This window comes from Saccopteryx leptura, chromosome 4 (genome assembly GCF_036850995.1).
Source record: "Saccopteryx leptura isolate mSacLep1 chromosome 4, mSacLep1_pri_phased_curated, whole genome shotgun sequence".
In the NCBI taxonomy this organism is placed as follows: domain Eukaryota; kingdom Metazoa; phylum Chordata; class Mammalia; order Chiroptera; family Emballonuridae; genus Saccopteryx; species Saccopteryx leptura.
In genome coordinates, this window is record NC_089506.1 from 122,131,524 (window position 1) to 122,152,302 (window position 20,779).

The 20,779-nt window shown below is 55.4% G+C and overlaps 1 protein-coding gene across 4 annotated transcripts in view; it reads left to right on the forward strand.

The window, feature by feature from the left end:
- SEPTIN9 (septin 9) overlaps positions 1-20,779 on the forward strand; it is a 163,758-nt gene that overhangs the window by 70,781 nt on the left and 72,198 nt on the right. For 3 of the 4 annotated variants that reach the window (XM_066381330.1, XM_066381332.1, XM_066381331.1), the window contains one exon: positions 15,101-15,742. In XM_066381330.1, the coding sequence (XP_066237427.1) occupies positions 15,101-15,742 (642 nt within the window). Of the gene's footprint in view, positions 1-10,843; positions 10,908-15,100; positions 15,743-20,779 lie in introns of those variants that run through there. The other variant, XM_066381329.1, reaches the window with a different exon arrangement.

Sequence of the window (20,779 nt, forward strand, 5' to 3'; positions counted from 1 at the left end):
GAGGTGGGAGGCTGGCTGGGTTCCTGGGTGCCAGCACCATGCCTCTCTCCCGACGTGTTTCCTGGGGCAGGCGAACTCGGCCGTGTTTTCTTGTGGAGGCCCGGCCTCTTGGACCTTCTCTGCCTAAGGCAGGGGTCGGGAACCTTTTTGGCTGAGAGAACCATGAACGCCACATATTTTAAAATGTAATTCCGTGAGAGCCATACAACATACCGCATTATCCAATAAAAAATTGGTGTTGCCACGGAGGACAGCTGTGATTGGCTCCAGCCACCGCAACTATGAACATGAGCAGTAGGAAATGAATGGAGTATAATACATGAGAATGTTTTATATTTTTAACGTTTTTTTTTTTTTTTTTTTTAAAGATTTGTCTGCGAGCCAGATGTGGCTTGTGGGCCATGTGACCAATACCCTCCCCCCCCCCCCCCCGTCACATGGTTTTTCTCTTCCTAGCATTGTCCAGTGTGTCCTTTGACTGTGTGACGGACCTGGCAGCTAAGTGGCAGTGGCTGAGGCAGGACACTGACTTTGGGTAACTGCAGAATGTGAAGGCGGGTGGGCTGCTGAGCTAGTGGCCCCAAGGTCCCTGGCCAGGGCCACCCTGGCAGTGTCCATACTTAGGATTTTCTTCTTAAAGGATTCTTAGGAGCGAGTGCATGTGGGGACAATAGTTGTGAGCCCACGAGAGGACAGAGGTTCTCACCGCTGCCCCTCAGACACAACCTGGGGTGCCAGGCCCACCTGGCTTTCCCGAACCAGAACCTCCGAGAGGCGGGGCCAGCAGTCCACTCTTTACCAAGCTCCAGAAATGATTCTCATCAGCAGTCAGAGCTGAGGATGATCCGGAACCAGAACTCTAGAGCCATAGGGAATTTAGGACCGAGTGCAAGGGTATGCAGATATTGGAACTGCAGATGCCACATGGCGAGAAGTGCACACCAGTGACACTGCTGGAGCTGGTGTTTAATAATACACGTTTGCCGAAATACTGATGGTGATCTGGGTGTTGGGTTCAGAGATGTTTTTCCCACTGCTTTTTCTATGTTTTGCAGATTTTTCTCCATTGCACATAAGTTGCTTTTATAGTCAGGAGAAGAGCAGTAGGTAATTATTTTTAAAAGTTCATTGTCAAAAAGAAAGACAGTGCAGTCAACCCAGCCTCCTGGTTGGGGCTCCTGGGCCCCTGCCGGCTTTCCCAGCACCGGCTGGGTGCTGAGAGGCCAGGGCCACTGGGAACCCGGTCTGTAAGCACTGCTAGCGGCTGCATTTTTGGCCACAGCAGAATGTGACTGGAGCCAAGGTCCCTGAGCCCTGCTTGGGAGGGGAGATGGGCTGGCCCCCCCTGTCTACCCCTGGTCAGGCCCCTGCAGTTTGGCTGAGTGTTGAAATTGCTGCACCTTATTGTTTCAGGACCAATGAGAGAAACTTGGGGCTGGTAGCAGACCTCAGAATAGCCCTTATGGGGGTCACACTGTGTCTGAGGTGGAAGGGACTTTCAGTCCACCCTTCCTGGACTTCACTGAGAAGCTGAGGCTGGAGAGGTCATGTGCCTGGCTCGGGTGGGGCGTAGATGGTGACAAGTACCATCGGGCTTGTGACAGCTCTGTGCATTGCCCCAGCCTCCCCCAGCAGAGCTTCCCCAACTTGAGCAGCTATGTGGAGGACGCCTTGGTGAAAAGTCTCCATTTTTAGCTAAGAAAAGAATGACTTGCCTGTAGCTTCATTTCCTGCGGGCTCTCTCTCTCTCCTGTCTTCGACACTTCCCACAGTGGGGCTTTCAGGATGGGTGGGAGGGTGAGGATTTGGGCCCCTCCCTGCCTTGTGTCCCTTGTAGCTGGTGGCTGGAAAGGGTCTTGCTGCCTCGAGCTCCACAGGGTGGGAAAATGGGAGGTGGAGGTTGGCAGTCTGGGCCTGTGTGGCCAGCCAGCCGGCAGGCAGGCTAGTCAGAGGTTACAGGGCTGAGTTACAGGCTGGGCAGTGGGGTGGGGTGGGTCAAGTCTCCTTTCTGCTTGGAGCTCTGATGTGGAAGGCTTGAAGTTTGCTGTAAACAACCTAATTTTTTCTTCTCCCACTGGCCATAAATAGAATTGAGGGGTTGTCTATTTATGGGATACAGTCCTGGAGGGGGTAGGGTATCTGTCCACCTGCAACCAAGCGGACAGGTGGCTGAAGGGCCACACACTACCTGCCCCAGAGGCCTCTCCCCTCTAACAGCAGGGAAGATGCCTTACAGGGTCCTGTGTAAGTTTGGTCACCCTCTGAGGGTACTGGGGCATAGTGCCCACCCTGCCCAAAGGGGTCTGCTCTGTCAGGAGTTTTCCCCCCGAAACAGCACAGAGCACATGGAGGCTCAAAGAACAAACCTTAAAGGAGGAAAGAGTAAGTTGGTCGCTGCCTAGAACAGAACCAATGTGCATGGTCAGTTCAGGGGGTGTCAGGGCACGAGATATGAGGGGCTTTGGTGGGAGAGAGAAGACTTGGTCGGCAGGGAGTCGGAGTGAGTAGCTGGGTTTCCATGGCCACTGCAACCAAGTACCGCAACTGGGGTCCTTAAAACCCAGGTCTGGAGGCCAGAAGCCCAATGTCACGTTGTTGGCAGGGTCATTTACTGAGGGAGGCTCTGGGTGACACTCTCCCATGTCTCTCCCGCCATCGGGGGGCGGCCGACAATCCTTGGCTGGGACAGCACTCCAGTCTCTGAGTCTGTCTCCAGGTGGCCTTCTCCCTGTGTCATCCTCTTTTTCCTCTGAGGACACACCTTGGAGTTAGGACCCTCCCCAAACCCTGAATGATCTCCTCTCAAGAACCTTAATCACACCTGCAAAAACCCAATTTCCAGATGAGGTCACATTCACATGTCTGGGAATGGGGACATGGGCATATCTTTTTGGGGTCACTCTTCAATCCACTGCAGTGGCCCATCTTAGGGAGCAGAGTGTTTGAGGCTTGGGGTGAGTGGGATGATCACTGGGCGTGTGGGGGACATACCAGGTTTGGACGTCCCTCATGGCATGACCTGGAGTGACTGTTGGCCTCTCCGGGTTGTGTGTGGCCCCTCATCTGCATAATGATAGCACCGTCCCTCCCATCTCTGGTCCTCTAAGCCGGTGGTCCCCAACCTTTTTTGGGCCACGGACTGGTTTAATGTCAGAAAATATTTTCACAGACCGGCCTTTAGGGTGGGATGGATAAATGTATCACGTGACCGAGACAAGCGTCAAGAGTGAGTCTTAGACAGATGTAACAGAGGAAATCTGGTCATTTTAAAAAAATAAAACATCATTCAGACTTAAATATAAATAAAATGGAAATAGTGTAAGTTATTTATTCTTTCTCTGCAGACTGGTACCAAATGGCCCACGGACTGGTACTGGTCCGCGGCCCGGGGGTTGGGGACCCCTGCTCTAAGCCACTGCACTCGGGTTGAGTGGACCAGGTGGGCTACTTCCCCTGAGCCTGCCCACTGCTGCATCCCTGAGGGGCCAGGTTCTGATGTGGGCGCTGTCCCTGGGACTTTTTCTGAGTGAGTGAATGAGTGAGTGGGGCCCATCGTTGCTACGAGCAGGTTGCAGTCACCTCCTGTGCTGGAGCTTGGGAGGGGGTGGCATTGCTAGGCCCCCGTTTCTAGAACTTTACCTTCCCTCAGAGGCAGTGACCCTCCCTCGCACTTTGAATTGGCGCCCTTGTCCACTATGGTCTTGGCCCCCACATGGCTCTGGGCAGCTCCTTGGGCTGGAGTTCAGAGACCCCTGGAGTGTGGCTCTCAGAGTGGACCCAGTGAGCACCTCCAGCCAACTGCTGTGCCTGGCTTGATTGAGGTTTCCAGGGTCCTCTCGAGTCCTTAGGTGGGCATGTGGAATTTGCCAGGAGCTCGTTGTTTCTAGTGAGAGCCAAGCAAGGGCCCCTCCCCGGCTCTTTGGAACAGCTAGGCAGCCCCTCTGGTGGAGATGGTGCTGCTCTCTGGGACTCCTTCTGGAATCTCGGTGTTTAGCTTTGGCCTCCCCTGTGACAAACCCAGCTCCACCAAGCCTCTCGTGTCCTTTCGTGTCTTTTCAGACAGAGGCTGGGTCCACCAGACCCTCAGCGTCAGCAGAACCCATTAGTCCAGCGTAGTGTCTGCAGGGCTTTGTGATCCCTGAGGCTCTGCCCTCTTGTTCATCCTGGCTTGGCCAGTTTGGGGTCCTGCTGGTGCCAGCCCCCCACCCCCTACCACACCATTTCTCAGGAGGCCTGGGGTGCAGCTGGACCCCAGGAGGGTGCTGCTCTGACTGGGGCCCGACTGAGACCTGAACTCTGCTCTCCGGGGTCACCGTACCCTGTACTTAGGCCACAGCTCATACTGGCCTGGGCAGCGCCCCCCTGCTGTCCACAACGGAGAGAAACAGACAGAGCCACAGCACACAGAGCCCCATCTGTCTCTGGCTCCTTTGGCAGGTGGCATGATGAATGGAGGGTTCCACCTGGGCCAAGTGGCCCCTGGTGTTATGTGGTTTTTTTCGCATTTTTACAGTGCTTTTACTGTTTCCCCCAGTGGTCAGTGGGATAAAGGAGGAGGGAGTGGTGGCCCTGTCCCCTGCTCCCTGCCCCCTGCCCCCTGCCCCTGCCCCCAGGTGGATTGTGTGTGACTACCACTCTGTTCATGGCCGTGGGGCTGAGAGTGGAGCAGCTGACCACAGGCCTGGCTGGCACATCCCTGAGGGTCTCTGGTCCTGGTCTGCACCCAGCTCAAGGGCCCGGACAGGCCATGTACAGGAAGGCTTGTCTGCAGGGTCATTTTTATGAAAGGAGCAGTTTGATGGTTCTTGCTCTATGGTTGTGGGGGACAGGGTGCTGTCAGGGAGTAGCTGTCACAGGGCCTGATGATTTAAGGAGAGGTGTGTTTGGGGGCATGGTGGACAGTGGGAGGGGGGTGGAAAGGAGGCTTGGACGTAGGTGGGGACCTTGTAGTGGAGGGAGGGGCTCTGTAACATTTGAGACCCTTGGAGCTGGGCTTGCGGTTTTATTTTGAAGTCAGTCACCTCCCAGGGGCAGCCATTCATCAGGGAACCTCTGACTCAGGGAACCTCTGACCCACGGAGACCTGAAGGGTCATCTGTTCCCTGCTCTCGTCCAGCCGACTGTCCCTGGGCCGCCTCCTTGGCTCTCAGGGAGAGATCCTGGGCTACTCTCACTGCGTCTCGCCTTGGGCCCTGGCTCAGGAAGCCCTCCCCTTATCTAACCTGTATCTCTGTGCTCACTGTCTGCCCCGTTTCCCTCGTCTGGTTCTGTCCTCGCTGGAGGGAGCCAACAGTGGGTTTGTGGGGAACAACACAAGGTGGGTCCCAAACCCATTCTTCCAAGTGTGCTCATGTTCCCGTCACTTTAATTTAGTCAAGAAAGGGGGAAGTTCAGCATCTTCAGGTGACGTTTAAAGTCTGCCCGGGGCCCTGGCCGGTTGGCTCAGCGGTAGAGCGTAGGCCTGGCGTGCGGGGGACCCGGGTTCGATTCCCGGCCAGGGCACACAGGAGAAGCGCCCATCTGCTTCTCCACCCCTCCCCCTCTCCTTCCTCTCTGTCTCTCTCTTCCCCTCCCGCAGCCAAGGCTCCATTGGAGCAAAGATGGCCCGGGCACTGGGGTTGGCTCCTTGGCCTCTGCCCCAGGCGCTAGAGTGGCTCTGGTCGTGGCAGAGAGATGCCCCGGAGGGGCAGAGCATCGCCCCCAGTGGGCAGAGCGTCGCCCCTGGTGCGCGTGCCGGGTGGATCCCGGTCGGGCGCATGCGGGAGTCTGTCTGTCTCTCCCGTTTCCAGCTTCAGAAAAATACAAAAAACAACAACAAAAAAAACAAACAAAGTCTGCCTGGAATAATCCCAGCACCGCCAGACCAGAGGCTGGGGTTCCCTTTGCCTGTGAGGTTGCCCTCTGTGGGGCGGGGCTTTCCAAGAAGAGACCCAGATCCAGGAAGTGACTTCCTCCCAGTGTATGTTGAGGCCCTGGTGGTACTTTGTGTACAGACAGATTTCTTAAAGCAGAAGTTGCTCCGTCCCATGATGCCTGCAGGAGTCTCACCTGTGAGGCAGCTCCCTGACCCCTGGAGCCATCACCCAAGCCCCTTCTCTGGTGTGGAGGAAGCAAACACCAGGAGTTAACCTGTGGTTGCTAGAGTGACCAGATAACTTACTGTCCCAATTGACACACTCTTGGAAGTGAAAAGGGGTACCCTGAATAATGACTGTGGGACAACAAATGTGAGCTGGACTGCCTAGGTGGGCTGCATGCATGGGTCCCTTGTACCAGGCCGATGAAGGGGAAGCTCTGAGCCCAGGGGTGGCAAGCAGCAGGAAGGGACCCTGCGCCAGCTGTGAAGAGCCAGGGGGGACTGACATGGGGGACAGCGGGCAGGCTCCTGCCTGCTAGGCCTCGCCCATTCCAGGGCACCTGGGTCCCCCATCAGAGCTGCTGAATCACAGCAGGAAGTGGCTTCAGCATTCACAGAAAGCTGAGGAAATTGAGTGCAGAACTGCCCTCTGTTCTGTGTTCTGGTGGTGCACTGATTTTCTCTGGCTGAAGTAACAAAGTACTCTGCTGGGGGTCGGGGACAGAAGCAAATGAATCTCACAGTTCCAGGGACCATGCGTCCAAATCCGAGGGGTGGGCAGGACTGGCTCCTTCGGAAGGCTTTGAGGGAGGATCTGTCCTAGGCCCCTCCCCTGCTTCTGGTGGCCCCGGCCATACTTGGTGACCCGTGGCTGGTCAATGCATCACTCCAGTCACTGCTCCGACTCCAGTGGCTTTCTCGCCTGTGTATCTTCTCCTTTGGTGTCTCTCTGAGGACACTCTTCACTGGATTTAGGGCCCACCCTAATCAAGGACAATCTTCTCATTGCCAGGTCTTTGCCTTAATTACACCTGCAAAGACCCTTTTCCCAAATAAGGTCACTTTTTTTTTTTTTTTTACAGAGACAGAGAATGAGTCAGAGAGAGGGATAGACAGGGACAGACAGACAGGAACGGAGAGAGATGAGAAGCATCAATCATTAGTTTTTCATTGCACGTTGCAACACCTTAGTTGTTCATTGATTGCTTTCTCATATGTGCCTTGACCACGGGCCTTCAGCAGACCGAGTAGCCCCTTGCTGGAGCCAGCGAGCTTGGGTTCAAGCTGGTGAGCTTTTGCTCAAACCAGATGAGCCTGCGCTCAAGCTGGCGACCTCGGGGTCTTGAACCTGGGTCCTCCGTGTCCCAGTCCTATGCTCTATCCACTGTGCCACCACTTGGTCAGGCCCAAATAAGGTCACTTTCACGGGTTCCAGAATTAGAACTTAAACATACTATTTGAGGGGCCACTGTTTAACCAGTGTCCTGCAGACAGCATAGCCGATTCTGAAAGCTATGGTGCAGGAGTTGGGCATGGCCTCATGTCCGTTCTGGGCAGGCTGTATGGTGTGGCTAGGCTGGGAAGGGCAAGTGAGGCTGTGTCCTACTTGTCAGGTTACTAGAGAGCCTTTTCTAGGAAGAAAGTAACATCATGAATTTGGGGAATAAGACAGAATCTGAGATCCTGAAGGCCAGCTGTTGACTGCAGCTACTCTGGGCTCCCTGCCAAGGTCCTGTCTCGAATGGAGCGACCACAGATCACTGGCATGCCTATCCCGGCCTTTGCATCCTTTTTATACCTGACCTGTCTTTGGCAGGGAAAGGCTGCTGTACCCTGGAGGCTGTGCGGAGGGTCCCCCTTGGGAGAGTGGCACAGTCCCTCCTCCAGCCTGGGGAGGAGGGAAGGGGCCTTGTTTGTTCTCTTGGAATAAGCAAGCACTACATCTCACCCTCACATCACTAATCCCTACCCTGGAGGCCAGGGCCAGGGACCAGGCCAGGCCCCTGGGTCGTGGCGTGGTGAATAGGAAAGACCTTTGGAGGGCCTGTGTCTCCCAGGACCAGGCTCCAGAGGCAGAGAGAAAGCCACTCCTCCTCACATCTGAATTAAAAGGCTGTCCTCAAAATAAACGTGTGTTTGGGGTGGACTCTCCTGGGCATAGAGACCTCCTGGTGAGCTCAGACGCTGCTGGCTGCCCTTGTACACATCCCTAGGCCCGGTGGATATGGGTCAGCTGTTCCTCCTTTTCCATGGGTGGGGGCAGGGGTGGCCAGAACCTCAACAAGACTGTGTCAGGTGATGGAACGCTGGCCTGCATCTGGTCGGAAGGCCAGCCTCTGCTCTGTGCCCACTGCTCACAGGCCCAGGGCAGCCTGCAGCCCTCGCCTACCGCACTGGCCCTGGGCCCTGAACTGGGGCTGGGGCAGAGAGGGCTAGTACTGGACATGGTCCTTTCGCTGTGTCTGGCCTTGGGGAGAGAGGGAGAGGCCAGCTCTTCACGCTCTCTTCCTTTATATGGACTTGGCCGTTGTTGTTAAACAAACGGGTTTCTCTGTGGGAAGCCCAGGGCCAGCCCGCTGACAGCCCTGTTTTCTGACTTCCTTGGGCAGGCTCAGCCACAGTGTCTACTTGAAGCCCTTCCTTTTGGACTCTTTTTTTTTTTCTTTTCTTTTTTTTCTTTTTTTTTTAGAGAGGAGAGAGAGAGAAGGGGGGAGGAGCTGGAAGCATCAACTCCCATATGTGCCTTGACCAGGCAAGCCCAGGGTTTCGAACCGGCGACCTCAGCATTTCCAGGTCGATGCTTTATCCACTGCGCCACCACAGGTCAGGCTGGACTCTTTTGCTTCCTGAGGGCACCTGTCCCCACTCCCTATCTGGACTCTCCCCTGTTTCTCTCTTCCTCCCCCACCTGTCCCCTTAGCCATCTGCTCCTCTGCTGAGCCTTCAGAGACCACTCCTGAGACAAAGATTCATGTGCAGGATGGTCCTTGCGGTCCCCGAGTGGGTGTGAGACAATTAGGGGGGTGGCCTATAAGTTCCATCACCAAGCATGTTGTGGTGTTACAGCTGTGGGCAGCTGGAGCTCAGCCTCACAGGGGCCCTGGTAGGCTTTGCACCATGTACCCCGGAATTGTCCCTCCAGGGTGGGCTTGGGAGTTGACCTGAGAGCCACCAGAGTTACCCTTTCCTGTCTCCCATCTGGGACACCAGGTGACCACCAGGAGAGGCCCTCGGCAGAGGGGCAGATACTGGCCATGGGTGTGATGAACATGGGTAAGGCATGTGCAGTCTTGGCCACCTGTGGGCGGGGGGGAGGGGACCACACACACACACAAACATAGATGTGCACACATGCAGATGGTTATTACACCAGCAACTGTAAAAATTGCTGCATGGTCACCACCTGGTCCCTCTTCTGTCTTTCCTGCTATGTTGGAGGGAGCTTTCCACTGCCCCCTGTCCCACAGCCAGATCCTGCTCTGCCAGCCCTTCCTGTGCCCCTTACCCACTGCATAGAGTCAGGCCTGTACTTACAGGGGAGAGAACAGGACTCCGTCCCGCTGACCCCAGGAGTCGTACCAGGTCCTGGACTCACTCCAGCGGTGGCAGTTTCCTGGAGGGCGGGGTGTTCCTGTGGCCTTTAATGCAGGCTCAGGGTAGAGAGTCTGGACCATCCCTCTGGGTGCTCTGGGCCCCTGACCTTGGAAGAGAATCAGTGTGACCAGGGTTCCTGGAGCCCTGAGTCAGACCTGGATCCCGTGCTGGGCAGCCGCCATATCGCTCTCTCCCTTGGGAGCTGCACATGGGTTCCTTCTGACCTCGTCTTCAGCATTTCGTTGCATGACATCTGTCCTTGACTAGAGAAGGGCTCTGTGGTTTGCCCGGTATCCCCTCCCCAGGCCCCCTGCGTGCACCAGGAAATGTTTCAGGAGTGGAGAGAGGTTTGCTGGCAGCCTGTGGTCAGAGCTGGGCCTTCACAATGGCCCCTTGTGCGCTGGTACATTCCTCCTTAAACAGGCCCAGATCCAGGCTGGCCCCGCCCCCGCAGTGGGCAGGGTGGACAGGAAGGTTTGCATATCTGGGGAGGTGGCTGGCCTCTGTAGCAGCTGAGCCTGTGGTTTGATGGACTAGAGAGGGTGTTGCAGAGGGAAAGGATCCGGCATCCACAAGCCTCCCCCTGTTCTCAGCCAGGCTTATTTAAAAACAGTGTTGATGGTATAATCCCCTGAAAATATTAAGTGACGCACATTTCATGTAGCATGTTGGGAAGAGGCAGGAGGCTCTCATGGAGAAAAACACCCACTGTGATTCCACCCAGAGATGGGTGTTTTCAGCGCATGTGTGCACACACTGCACACGTGTGAGGGAGCTGGGACCTCTGCGTGCACACGTCTTGTGCTCTGCAGTTTTTACTTTGGTCTCAGCACTTCTCGTCTTCAAAACCGTGATTGCGATGCCCGCATGGGACTTCAGCATACGGGCTTAGAAAAGTCCATGTAAACTGGAATTGTTTCCAGCCTTTGCTATTTGAACGTTGATGCACATGTCCTCATATAATTCGTCTTTCTGTTCCTCGATTATCTCCTTGGGAAAAATTCCCAGCTGGGGGCCAGAGTGCATGAACGGTCTTCTGGTTCTTGGTGCATGTTGGGGAGGGCTTTGGGGAGCAGGTGAGGTCTGTACCTGGCTGAGGGCGGGGAGCTGGGTCCAGTGGAGGAAGAGGGGAGAGCTGTGCTTCCGAAGGGGTGTTGCAGAGGTGGATACACCCTGCCCTGGGGGGTGGCAGCACTTCTCCCTCCCCTTGGCCCTGGATTTATTTGTCTGCTGCTCTGCCCGAGTCCTCTTTGTCCTGTCCATCGGGATTTCGGGCTGCAGTAAAGCCCTGCAGACCAAAGGGGCGGCAGCGAGTGCTGCTCCCCACTGCGCTGCCCGGTGTGGTCACGTAGCGTCTCAAATCTTCAAAATGACAAGCTCATGAACACCTGTGGTTTCCGTGGCCACATGTGGACACCCCTTGGCTGCCTCTGCCTCCACAGGCGGAGAGAGGAGGGTGAGTAAAGTGAGCAGGTAATGTCTGGTATCCCCCACGGAGGTGGTGGAGGGTGTTTTCAAGGAGGGTGGCTGTGCGTGGATACGCAGGATCCGGGGTATGTCTTTAGGAATCTGATGGGGGAAGAGAGGTCAGGGGACCCTGTCCTGCCAGCTGGGTGCTTCTGGTGTCACAACACCCCTGGTGGGGAGGCAGCTGTGCACAGGCACCCTTTGTGAAGCCTGCCTTAAAAAAACGATCCGTTTTATCTCCAGAGACTCCAGTGTAACCCCAGAACAGTGCCACCCCCGACACCGCTCCCTTCAGGGGTTTTATGTGAGTCCAGGAAGGGGAGAGGAGGCAGCTTTTCCTCCTCTTGGTCCCCGGACACAGCAGTTCTGGAGTTGCTCAGCCATGCTTCTGTTAATCCATCTGTTGGACATTTCTTGAGTGCGGTTAGGCGTGGATAGGGACTGGGGCATGGAGTGCAGTAACCACCCAGGGGAAGGGCTCCTGGCAGTTATAGCCCAGAGGGTTCATCCTTCTGATGGTCCTTGTGTTCACCTCCTGTGGCTGCCCTAACAAATCACCACAAACCAAACCGTGTGGCTTGAACAACAGAACTCGGTTCTCTCCCAGTTCTAGAGAACCAGAGTCCAAAATCAGGGTGTTGGCAGAACCCACTTCTGGTGGCCCGGGGTGCTCCTGGCCTTGTGGCTGCCTCCTCCCCATCTCTGCTTTTGTCTTCACGGGGCCTGTCCATGGTCTTTTCTGTCTCAAATCCCCTCTTCTTTCTCTTATGAGAACAAACACATGGGATTTAGAGCCCATCCTAAACCCAGGCTGATCCCACCCAAATAAGGTTCCAGTCACAGGTTCTAGGGGTTAGGCTTGGGAGGTACTTTAGGGGGGTACTTATTCAACCCATTACAGACTTAGGGGAAAGTGGAGTGTCTCAGGCTGGAAAGGGGGTGAAGACCCAATGCCTCCCCGCTCTGGAGGCCCCTTCTCTGGGGCTCCCCAGGGCTCCGTGCCCACAGTTACAGACCTGTGAGTAGCCTGTAAGTTGTGTAGAAGCACCTGATGGAGAACTGACTGGCAGTATGATACAGGTGAGGACGTCAGACTGTGTTTCCAGAGACTCCAAACACTCTGAAGTCCCTACATGGCCTGGATGACATGGAGGCGGAGGGGTGTGAACTTTGTGGCCCTGGGCAGGCTTTGGGAGGAGTCAGAGTGAGCCTGGCTTGGGGGGGGGGAGGGTCAGAGGAGCAGAGCAGACATGCTTGTTTGAGGGGATGGCATAAACCATCAAGAGCAACCTAAACATTCTAGACGCTTGTTGAGCAGCTCTGTTGTGGAGGTGGCGACAGCCCCTGTTCTGTTGGAGCACGGGACTGACAGGGAGGGACAGTGCTGGTCAGCCCGTGCCAGGTGGATAATATAGCTGGATGATAAGCACCAGGTAATATAGGGCCAGGGAGAACCCGTGCTGCAGAGAAACACAAAGCAGCCGAAGAGAGGCAAGGGTGGTGGGTGGCGACGGGCATGTGCCCTTGCGTAGCCAGGCCAGGGAAGGAGCAGGGTTCCAGGGCGCCTCTGATCCATTTGGCAGGGATCCGTGCGTGTGCGGGGCTGGTCCTGTTCATTGCTGCCTCTGAACTCAGATGTTGCTCTGGACTCAGGGAGGGCTTTGCTTTAGTGCAGCTCTTAAACATGAGTCTGGTCTTGTTATTCTGAACAAACCTGGGAAAGTTTCTCCCCTGCCTACTTTCTGTTCTCCAAGAAACCAGCACCAGTGACACCTGGAAATGTCTATGCCGAGGTGGGTGGGTGCAGACCCCTCCTCTAGGGAGCTCACAGACAGGAGCCACCGTTCAGGGACAGTTTGGGCAGTGTTCTTGAGGCAGCAGGGGTAGACCAGATGCCTCAGAGGTCTGGGCACTTAGCTCTGGACTTCCTGTGTAGTCTGACAGGCAACCAACCTCTCCTTGGGGCATTCAGGCTTCTTTGGAAACAGAGGTGGGGGCTTTTGCATCCTGTGGTGATCTTGGTGGATAGCCCCCCAACCCCCTCATAGAAAGGTAGGGTTGCACCAAGTTAGGGTCCCAGCATTGGTTCAGGCCCTGTTGCTCTCGGCGATGCTGTCAACTAAAGGGCACAGGCCGAATGCAGTCTACGGATGTGACTTTGTCTGAAGTTTTAAAAGTGTGGTTGTGCTTTGTTTGTGCTGGCTTCTAAACCAGGAGACAGCGTGAAAACATCCAGATGTCTAGGTTCTCTTGAAGTCAGTCCGAAGCCTGGCTACCCAGGGCCTACACACCTGGACGACAGCAGGTGTGTGCCTGAGATGTGTGAGATGACATGCCAGCTCCCCAAGTCCACATATTGTCCCCCTCCGAGGACATTTGCAGCTCCTGCTGGGCCTCTGGGATGGTGGAACTTTGCAACCCAGGCTTCTGTGGCCTGTATCCTCCAAGAAGGAGGTGTGCCCAGGGCTTAGGGAGGGCCTCGCAGGAGGGCCGTGTCTGGGGAACCAGAGTTCAGGCGGCAGGTATCGGAGACAAGGCCTCCTGCGTGTCCTCCTGCTCCTCGCATTGAGATCCACACCCCCCGGCCCCCTGCCCACTCAGCTGCCCGCCAGGCCCAGGTCTGTGAAGGAAGTGCTGTCCACTAGGAGGACTTGAGAGCTGAGTTGGAATTTGAAGGAACGGAGATGGGAGGGAGGGGCCACTTAGAATGGCTCTGGAGAACTGTTGTTGGGGCTGGGACTCCCTGCCGGCTGTGGGGAGGAACTGGGGGGTCTCTTGAAATCCTGGGCTCAGGGTTGGTGAGGCAAGGGATGAGAGGGGTCGGGGAGAGGTGTTGACCGTGGGTTGCTGGGGGCCCTGCTGGTGGGAAGGAGCTGGTGAGTGTTCCTACCACATGTGCCCCTTCCTGCTCTGGTCTTTATAACTGGGAGCAGCTGGTTCTTGTTTGGAGCTCGGCTGCAGGAACTGTGGGGGATGGCGGCTTCTTAGGCACCACTGCCTCAGAGTGGGGGGAGCAGACCCTGGCAGAGATGGTGGACGGCGGGGTGAGAGTCAGATTGTCAGCGCCGCTCAGGGCTCCGGGTCTGGCTGGGGCGAACAGTACAGGATAGAGGCAGGTGGAGGTGAGGGAGTGGACCATGCCAGGCCTCTGTGATTTCACCAGAAACTGGACAGCCATGTGCTTAGAAGCTTGGGCCTTAGAGTCAGGCAAACATGCCTTTTGGGTCTACCACTCACTGTCCCTGCCATCGGGCCCCAGTGTCGCTATCTGTACCAGGTGATGATGCCTGACACACGGCAGAGGGTTATTGTGAGGGTCAGTGTGACGGTGCGGCAAGCCCAGCCTGGCGGCATTCAATATTCAGTGTTGGTTATTCCTGCTGTTGTTGACATGGTGATGTCTTCTTAGGGTTGTGCTGTTAGTACTGGGGACGACCCCTGCTGCTGTGGCGTGCTGGTGATAGTGTCTGCGTGGGGGGAGGTGAGGAGGGAGAGAGGAAGGCCACGACAAGAAAGAAGCCAGAGCCTGACCAGTGTTTGCTCAGTGGATAGAGTATCAACCTGGGACTCTGAGGTCCCAGGTTTGAAACCCTGAGGTGGCCGGCTTGAGCACGGCCTCATCTGGCTTGAGTGTGTGCTCACCAGCTTGAGCTTGGGATCATAGACATGACCCCATGGTCACTGGCTTGAGCCCAAGGTCACTGGCTTGGTTTGAGCCCCCCTCCCCACTCAAGGCACATATGAGAAGCAATCAATGAACAGCTAAAGTGCCGCAACTATGAGTTGATGCTTCTCATCTCTTTCCCTTCCTGTCTCTCTCTCTCTTTCTTTCTGTAAAATAAAAGAAAGAAAAGAAGAAAGAAACCAGAGGCTCCCCTAGAGCCAGACATGCTGATAGGAAATACAGCTGGGTCCACACGGTGGTCGTGGTGGGAGAGAGGCCGGCGCCCCCCCGGCTCCAGCCTTTCTCTCTCCACTAGTCACATGACTGCTGGTGCCTCTGAGTCTCCTGGTAGAGAGCTGTCCCCTTTTCTTTCTGAGAGGTGAAGGGTGCAAGAGTCTGCCCAGGGGTCCTGGCTGCAGCGTGCCTGCCAGCTACCTTCCGACGTTCACCTTGGGCAGGATGTTTCCTGGAGTTCCCAAGCCATCTGCTCATTACACTCTCCTCTTTCTGTCTTTCAGCCTTGAAAAGATCTTTTGAGGTTGAGGAGGTTGAGACGCCCAACTCCACTCCACCTCGGAGAGTCCAGACTCCCCTACTCCGGGCCACTGTGGCCAGCTCCACCCAGAAATTCCAGGACCTGGGTGTGAAGAACTCAGAGCCTGCTGGCCGCCATGTAGACTCCCTCAGCCAGCGATCCCCCAAGGCTGCCCTGCGAAGGGTGGAGCTGTCGGGGCCCAAGGCCGAGCCTATGTCCCGCCGCACAGAGCTCTCAATCGACATCTCGTCCAAGCAGGTGGAGAACGCCAGTGCCACTGGGCCGTCCCGGTTCGGGCTCAAGCGGGCTGAGGCACTGGGCCACAAGACACCAGAGCCCACCCCCCGGAGGACGGAGATCACTATAGTCAAGCCCCAGGAGCCAGCCCACCGGAGGATGGAGACCCCTGCCTCCAAGGTCCCTGAGGTGCCTGCCACCTCCACTGCTGACCCTGCCCCCAAGAGGGTGGAGATCCAGGTGCCCAAGTCAGCTGAGGTGCCTGCCTCCCCTGTCCCAGCCCAGACCCTGGAGAATTCAGAACCCATCCTGATGTCTCAGCTACAGAGCATGCTGGAGCCCAAGTCCCAGCCCCACTTGGCTGAGGCCCCATCCAGGAGCCAGGAGGGTGAGTAGCGAAGCATAGGTGTGGTGGTAACTGGGGGCGGGAGCTAGTTTTGCCATGGAGTCTTGGAGAAAGAATCTGGATGGGGAGGGGCTGTGCTTCTGTGAACACCTAGAATTTACAGGGGTGAATGACCAAAGGCTCCAGGCGCAGACTGCTGTTCTTCCTGTCCACAGAGGATGGATCAAGATGCAGCAAGTTGGACTTGAGCTAGATTTTGGAAAGAGCCTCTGGGTACCAAGGGGCCCCCTTTAGTCACAGGCCACGCTGTTGAACTTCTGCTGTGTGATCCTTGTGTGGCAGGGGGCTATGGTCTGGAAAGGAGAGGCAGTGAAGGGGGTGTTTGAGACCCAAGGATGGGCTCTTAAGTTTCCTGGATTGCTGAGCCCCGGGGAGGAATTGCAGGCAGCCCTGTTGAGTGCCCGGCAGAGGCTGAGGCCCAAGGCTGGAGGTAAGGGATTTTCTGCTCTCCTGAGATTTTTACATTGGATGGTCTTCTACCTCCTCCCCAAGCAGGAAGCACTGTGGCCAGAGGCAAGGAGAGCAGAAGAACTTCCAAACTCTGCACCCTGAGATTTTCTGGGTCTTCGGGAAAGGTCCCCTTCCCGCAGCTATGTTTGGGAGTGCTTTTCTGGTGAGGGGCGGGGAGGGAAGCAAGGGGTTCAGGTAAGGCCCTCAGAGGACCAAAACTGGACTTGGGCTCACTCTAAGCTTACAGGGGAGGCAGCGCCGATCCCTGTGGGACACTGGGCCCCTGGGAACTCTGGGCCCTGTGACCCTGAGCTTACAGTCTGTCCCTGCTGTACACTAACTTCCCATCTTCCTCCCTCACCTTTGGCAACTACCATTATACTTCCTGACTATTAATTTGACTACTTTAGGTCCTGCATGTAAGGGGAATCACGCATATTTTTCCTTTTGTGTCTAACTGATTTCACTGAGCATAATGTCCTTATGGTCCTTCATGCTGAAGCATGTGTCAGGATTTCCTTGCTGTTTGAGGCTACTATTCCGCGGTGTGTGGAGACCCCCTTGGTTCGCCCATCAGCTGTTGATGGGCGTTGGGTTGCTCCTGTATTTTGGCACTTGTGAGCAGTGCTATTGGGAACATGGGCATGCGCATGTCTCTTCACGTCCCTGTGTTCACTTTCTTTTGGTTTTCCTTGTTGAGTGAGATTTTTCCGATGGTCGGTGGACTTGGGGAATGGACGGCACTTGGCTTACGATGGCGTGGGGGTGTTGGATGACTGTGTTCTGTTCAGTGAACATTTGACTGAGTAGGTTGGGGTGGGGGGGGTGAAGGGCTGAGACTCAGAACTTCCTCTGGGGCTGGATCATGCTGAGCAGCCCAGACTGGAGGACCATGGAGGTTTTTCTGTGCCTGGGTCTGTGTGAGTCTGTGTTCTCGCTCCCATCTCCCTAAACTTAAACCTGCAGAGCCACTCCTGGTGTCCTGTGAGGATGAAGCCATGGCCAGTGTTTGGGGAGTGGCCCGGAGTCCGTTTCCTCATGGTCTTCTGTTGGTCAGTGCCAAAGGCCCTGGACACGGCCCTGTCAGGGCAGGGGCAGGGGGTGAGGTGTTCACACTCAGCCTAGTCAAACAGGATGGAGTTGAAAGATGGTCATCACTAAGCCCTCCAGGTCTTGATAACATCTGGTGTTGGATGTGCAAAGGGATGGTCCTGGCTCGGGGGGGTGGGTAGAAGGGTGTCTGCTCAGGTGGCACTGCCCTGGGCCATCAGGCAGGCAGGACACAGCCTTAGGGGTGTGCAAGATGATCGGGCCAGCTCGGGCTCGGCAGTGGGACTGCAGGAGCAAGACGGTGGTGGTCAGACCCAAAGCAGTTTTGGGGGAGGCTTTCCAGTAGTGTGGCCCCTCCCCTATGGTTTGAAGACTTGGGCTTGAATCGGCCAAGGAGGGGAGAGAAGAGCATACCCACCAACCTGCTGTCCATCAGTGTCAGAGGTGTCAGGGAGCCCAAACTAGAGGAAACTGTGGAATTTCTCTGTGGAAAAGAGCTTAAATGTCTGAGTGGGCATGAGAACAGTCAGCAGCATCCCAACCCTGCTGCCCTCAGAGCACAGCCCATGCGGAGGGGCATCCAGCTCTGTGTGGAGGGACCAGAGGCCTGCGTGGCTGTCCTTCAGACCCCGGAGCACGAGCTGGGGGTTGGGGTGTGTGCCAGTTGTGTGTGTACATGTGTGTGAACTCACATGTGTGCCTGTGCCCTGATCCCCATGTCTTACTGCTGGGTGGGGAGAGGCTCTCTGAGACCAGTACTCGCCTGTTGAGAACCTTTAGGCTGGACAGACGCAGTTGGACTGGGTGCGGGGGACGGGTGGGGGTGTGCTGGAAGGGGGTTAGGACAGATGTGTAAGCAAAGCAGAAGAATGCTCTGTGGAGGAGTGGGGCTTGGGTGACTCACTTTGGGAGGATCATTCCTCTTATGACAGTGCTTTAGAAGTCACTGTGGAGTGAGCCACCCTCAGGCTTGGAAGTACTAGGGCACAGAGTAGGGAATGTGGCCTAGACCTGCTTGGTCTTAGACCTCCAGGCCTGACGTCCTGGGCAGGTCTGCATGGAGGGCAGGCTTTCTCAAAGGAGAGTATTCCTGGAATCCATTGCATTGGCTTCTGGGGCCCCAGGTCGCGTTCCCACACAGCCCCTGCTCCGTTTGCTTCTTCTTTTCTTCTCTGTTTCTGGTCTGCCCAGTCCTTCCAGATGCACATCCGGTTCTCCCTCAGCCTGACTTCCTGTCCATCTCTCCTGCAGACCAGGCACTCCTGTCTCCTTCCGCCCTTGCTCTGGGGGCTGAGAGAGAGCTCTGGGAAGCCTTCCACCATACAGGCCCCACTCTGACCACCCTTCATGGCACATTGCCCCTCATACCTGGAGCAGCTGACACCGCAGGTGCAAAGCTCTGTGTGTTCTGATCAGACTCAGTTCTCTGCATCTGCCTCCAGGAAGCCTTCTAGACTGGCTATGGGTGCAGGGCGAGGTCTCTTAGGACCCCAGCTGAGTTGCTCCCAGATTGACCTCCCTAAACATGGCACTGATGAAATTTTGCTCTCTGAGCCTTTACTGGCTCACTCACCCCGGGGCCTCCACAGTTCATCCACCCTCTTGACCAGCTGTTCCTCAGCTCCTCCTGCCTTTGTCTTTTCATGGACTCCAACAGGCCACCTCTCTCACAACTGTTCTGATCTGACCTTCTGACCCCTGGCTTTGCTCCTCTTCACATCACTGTTTTTTGAACTCCTATGCATCCTTCAAAGCCCAGTTCAAATGGCACCTCTTCCATGAAGCTCTCCCACTAGCTGGAAGTAGTCTCCCTCCCTCTGGTTCCCAGGCCTTTTTATGTCTTTCTCATGGCTAGTATTTTGTATTTGTTTTGGAATGTAAATTATTTGTGCAGGAACCCTCTTTCCTCTGCTAGAATTTTTAACATAAAAAGTAGGTTTTCATATACCTTCTCTTTAAAATTCAGAAAATATATAAATTAGGAAGACCCTAATTCACCCGTAACCCAGCTATTTCCACTCTTAAAGTCTGCTATATATTCTTCAGAATTCCCTCCATGCCCCCACTGGGTCTAAATTACTTGAATTTTTTGTTTTTAAGAATCCCATAAGCCCTGGCCAGAAAGCTCAGTTGTTTAGAGCCTCTTTCTAAAGTGCAGAAGTTGCTGGTTTGAACAGATCTATTTTCCTGTCTCTCTCTCTCTCTCCCCCACCTTTCTTCTCTCGCTAAAACTCACCTGACCAGGCGGTGGCGCAGTGGATATAGTATTGGACTGGGACGCGGAGGACCCCAAGGTCGCCAGCTTGAGTGAGGGTTCATCTGGTTTGAGCAAAGCTCACCAGCTTGGACCCAAGGTCGCTGGCTCGAGCAAGGGGTCACTTGGTATACTGTAGCCCCACAGTCAAGGCACATATGAGAAAACAATCAATGAACAACTAAAGTGCCACAACGAAAAACTAATGATTGATGCTTCTCATCTCTCTGCGTTCCTGTCTGTCCCTGTCTATCCCTCTCTTTGACTCTCACTCTGTCTCTGTAAAAAACAAACAAAAAAAAACCCTCAACAAATTTAAAAATATTAATAAGGGAGAAGAATCCCATAAGATAGAAGATACTGAGAAAGTGGCTTTCACATAGTAGGTGCTAAGTAAAATAATGTTGAAGGAGTGAGATGAGATGACTTTTTTTGTTTCACTTGCAGGCAAATGCAGGGACCCCAGGGATCCCAGCAGACCCTTCAGGGTCCAAGCAGATACTTTTCTGATCAAATAAGAATCACAGAGATCTGCCCCTCTCCACTCTGGCACACTGGGTTCTTGGTTTCTGAGGCTGCTGCCACATCTCTGGACCTGGCAGTCTCTTTGTTGTCCCTCTGGTCATCTCGACTCCTCTCTTGGCCTCAGGGTGGGGACGGCCATGCCTCTTCTCCCAGGGCCCTGTTCTCCCCCTGCCTTCACATGGGTGGCTTAGGGTGGGGCTGGGCCGCAGAGCCCAGAGTCATGTCTGCGGGCTGCTTGCTGGCTTTGCCGCGCCCCGGAAGCCACCCTCTGGCTCCATGGCTGACACCAGCCAAGTTTCCCAAGGTGGCCTTATAAGGTGGGCACTGGCCACTCACTCAGGGGCCTGTTCTTTGCTGTGGCTAGATGCTCATAGAAGGTCCTGGGGGAGGCCAGGGTGACAGGGCCGGGTGTCGAGTGGGGCGTCCCGCACCAGGACCCCACTGAGTTCTTGGGTGAGTCCCGGCTTTACCCTATGGGACTTCACTTTGCTCCCCCTGCCTTTGGTTGTTTCTCTATCTGTCAAAGGAGGGAGAGGCTGGGCCTACTGGCTCGTATGTGGCTCAAACTTTCCAGGCTTCCATTCTGTGGTTGTGCCAGGGGTCACTTATGGTAGTGGGCATGAGATTGGGGTGGGGCAGGCCGACTGAGTGTCTCAGTAGGTGTTCTCTCTGACTAAAAGCATCTACAAATGCTTTTATTGTCATAAGGAAGGCACACTCCTTCTCTGAGCTGTCCGAGG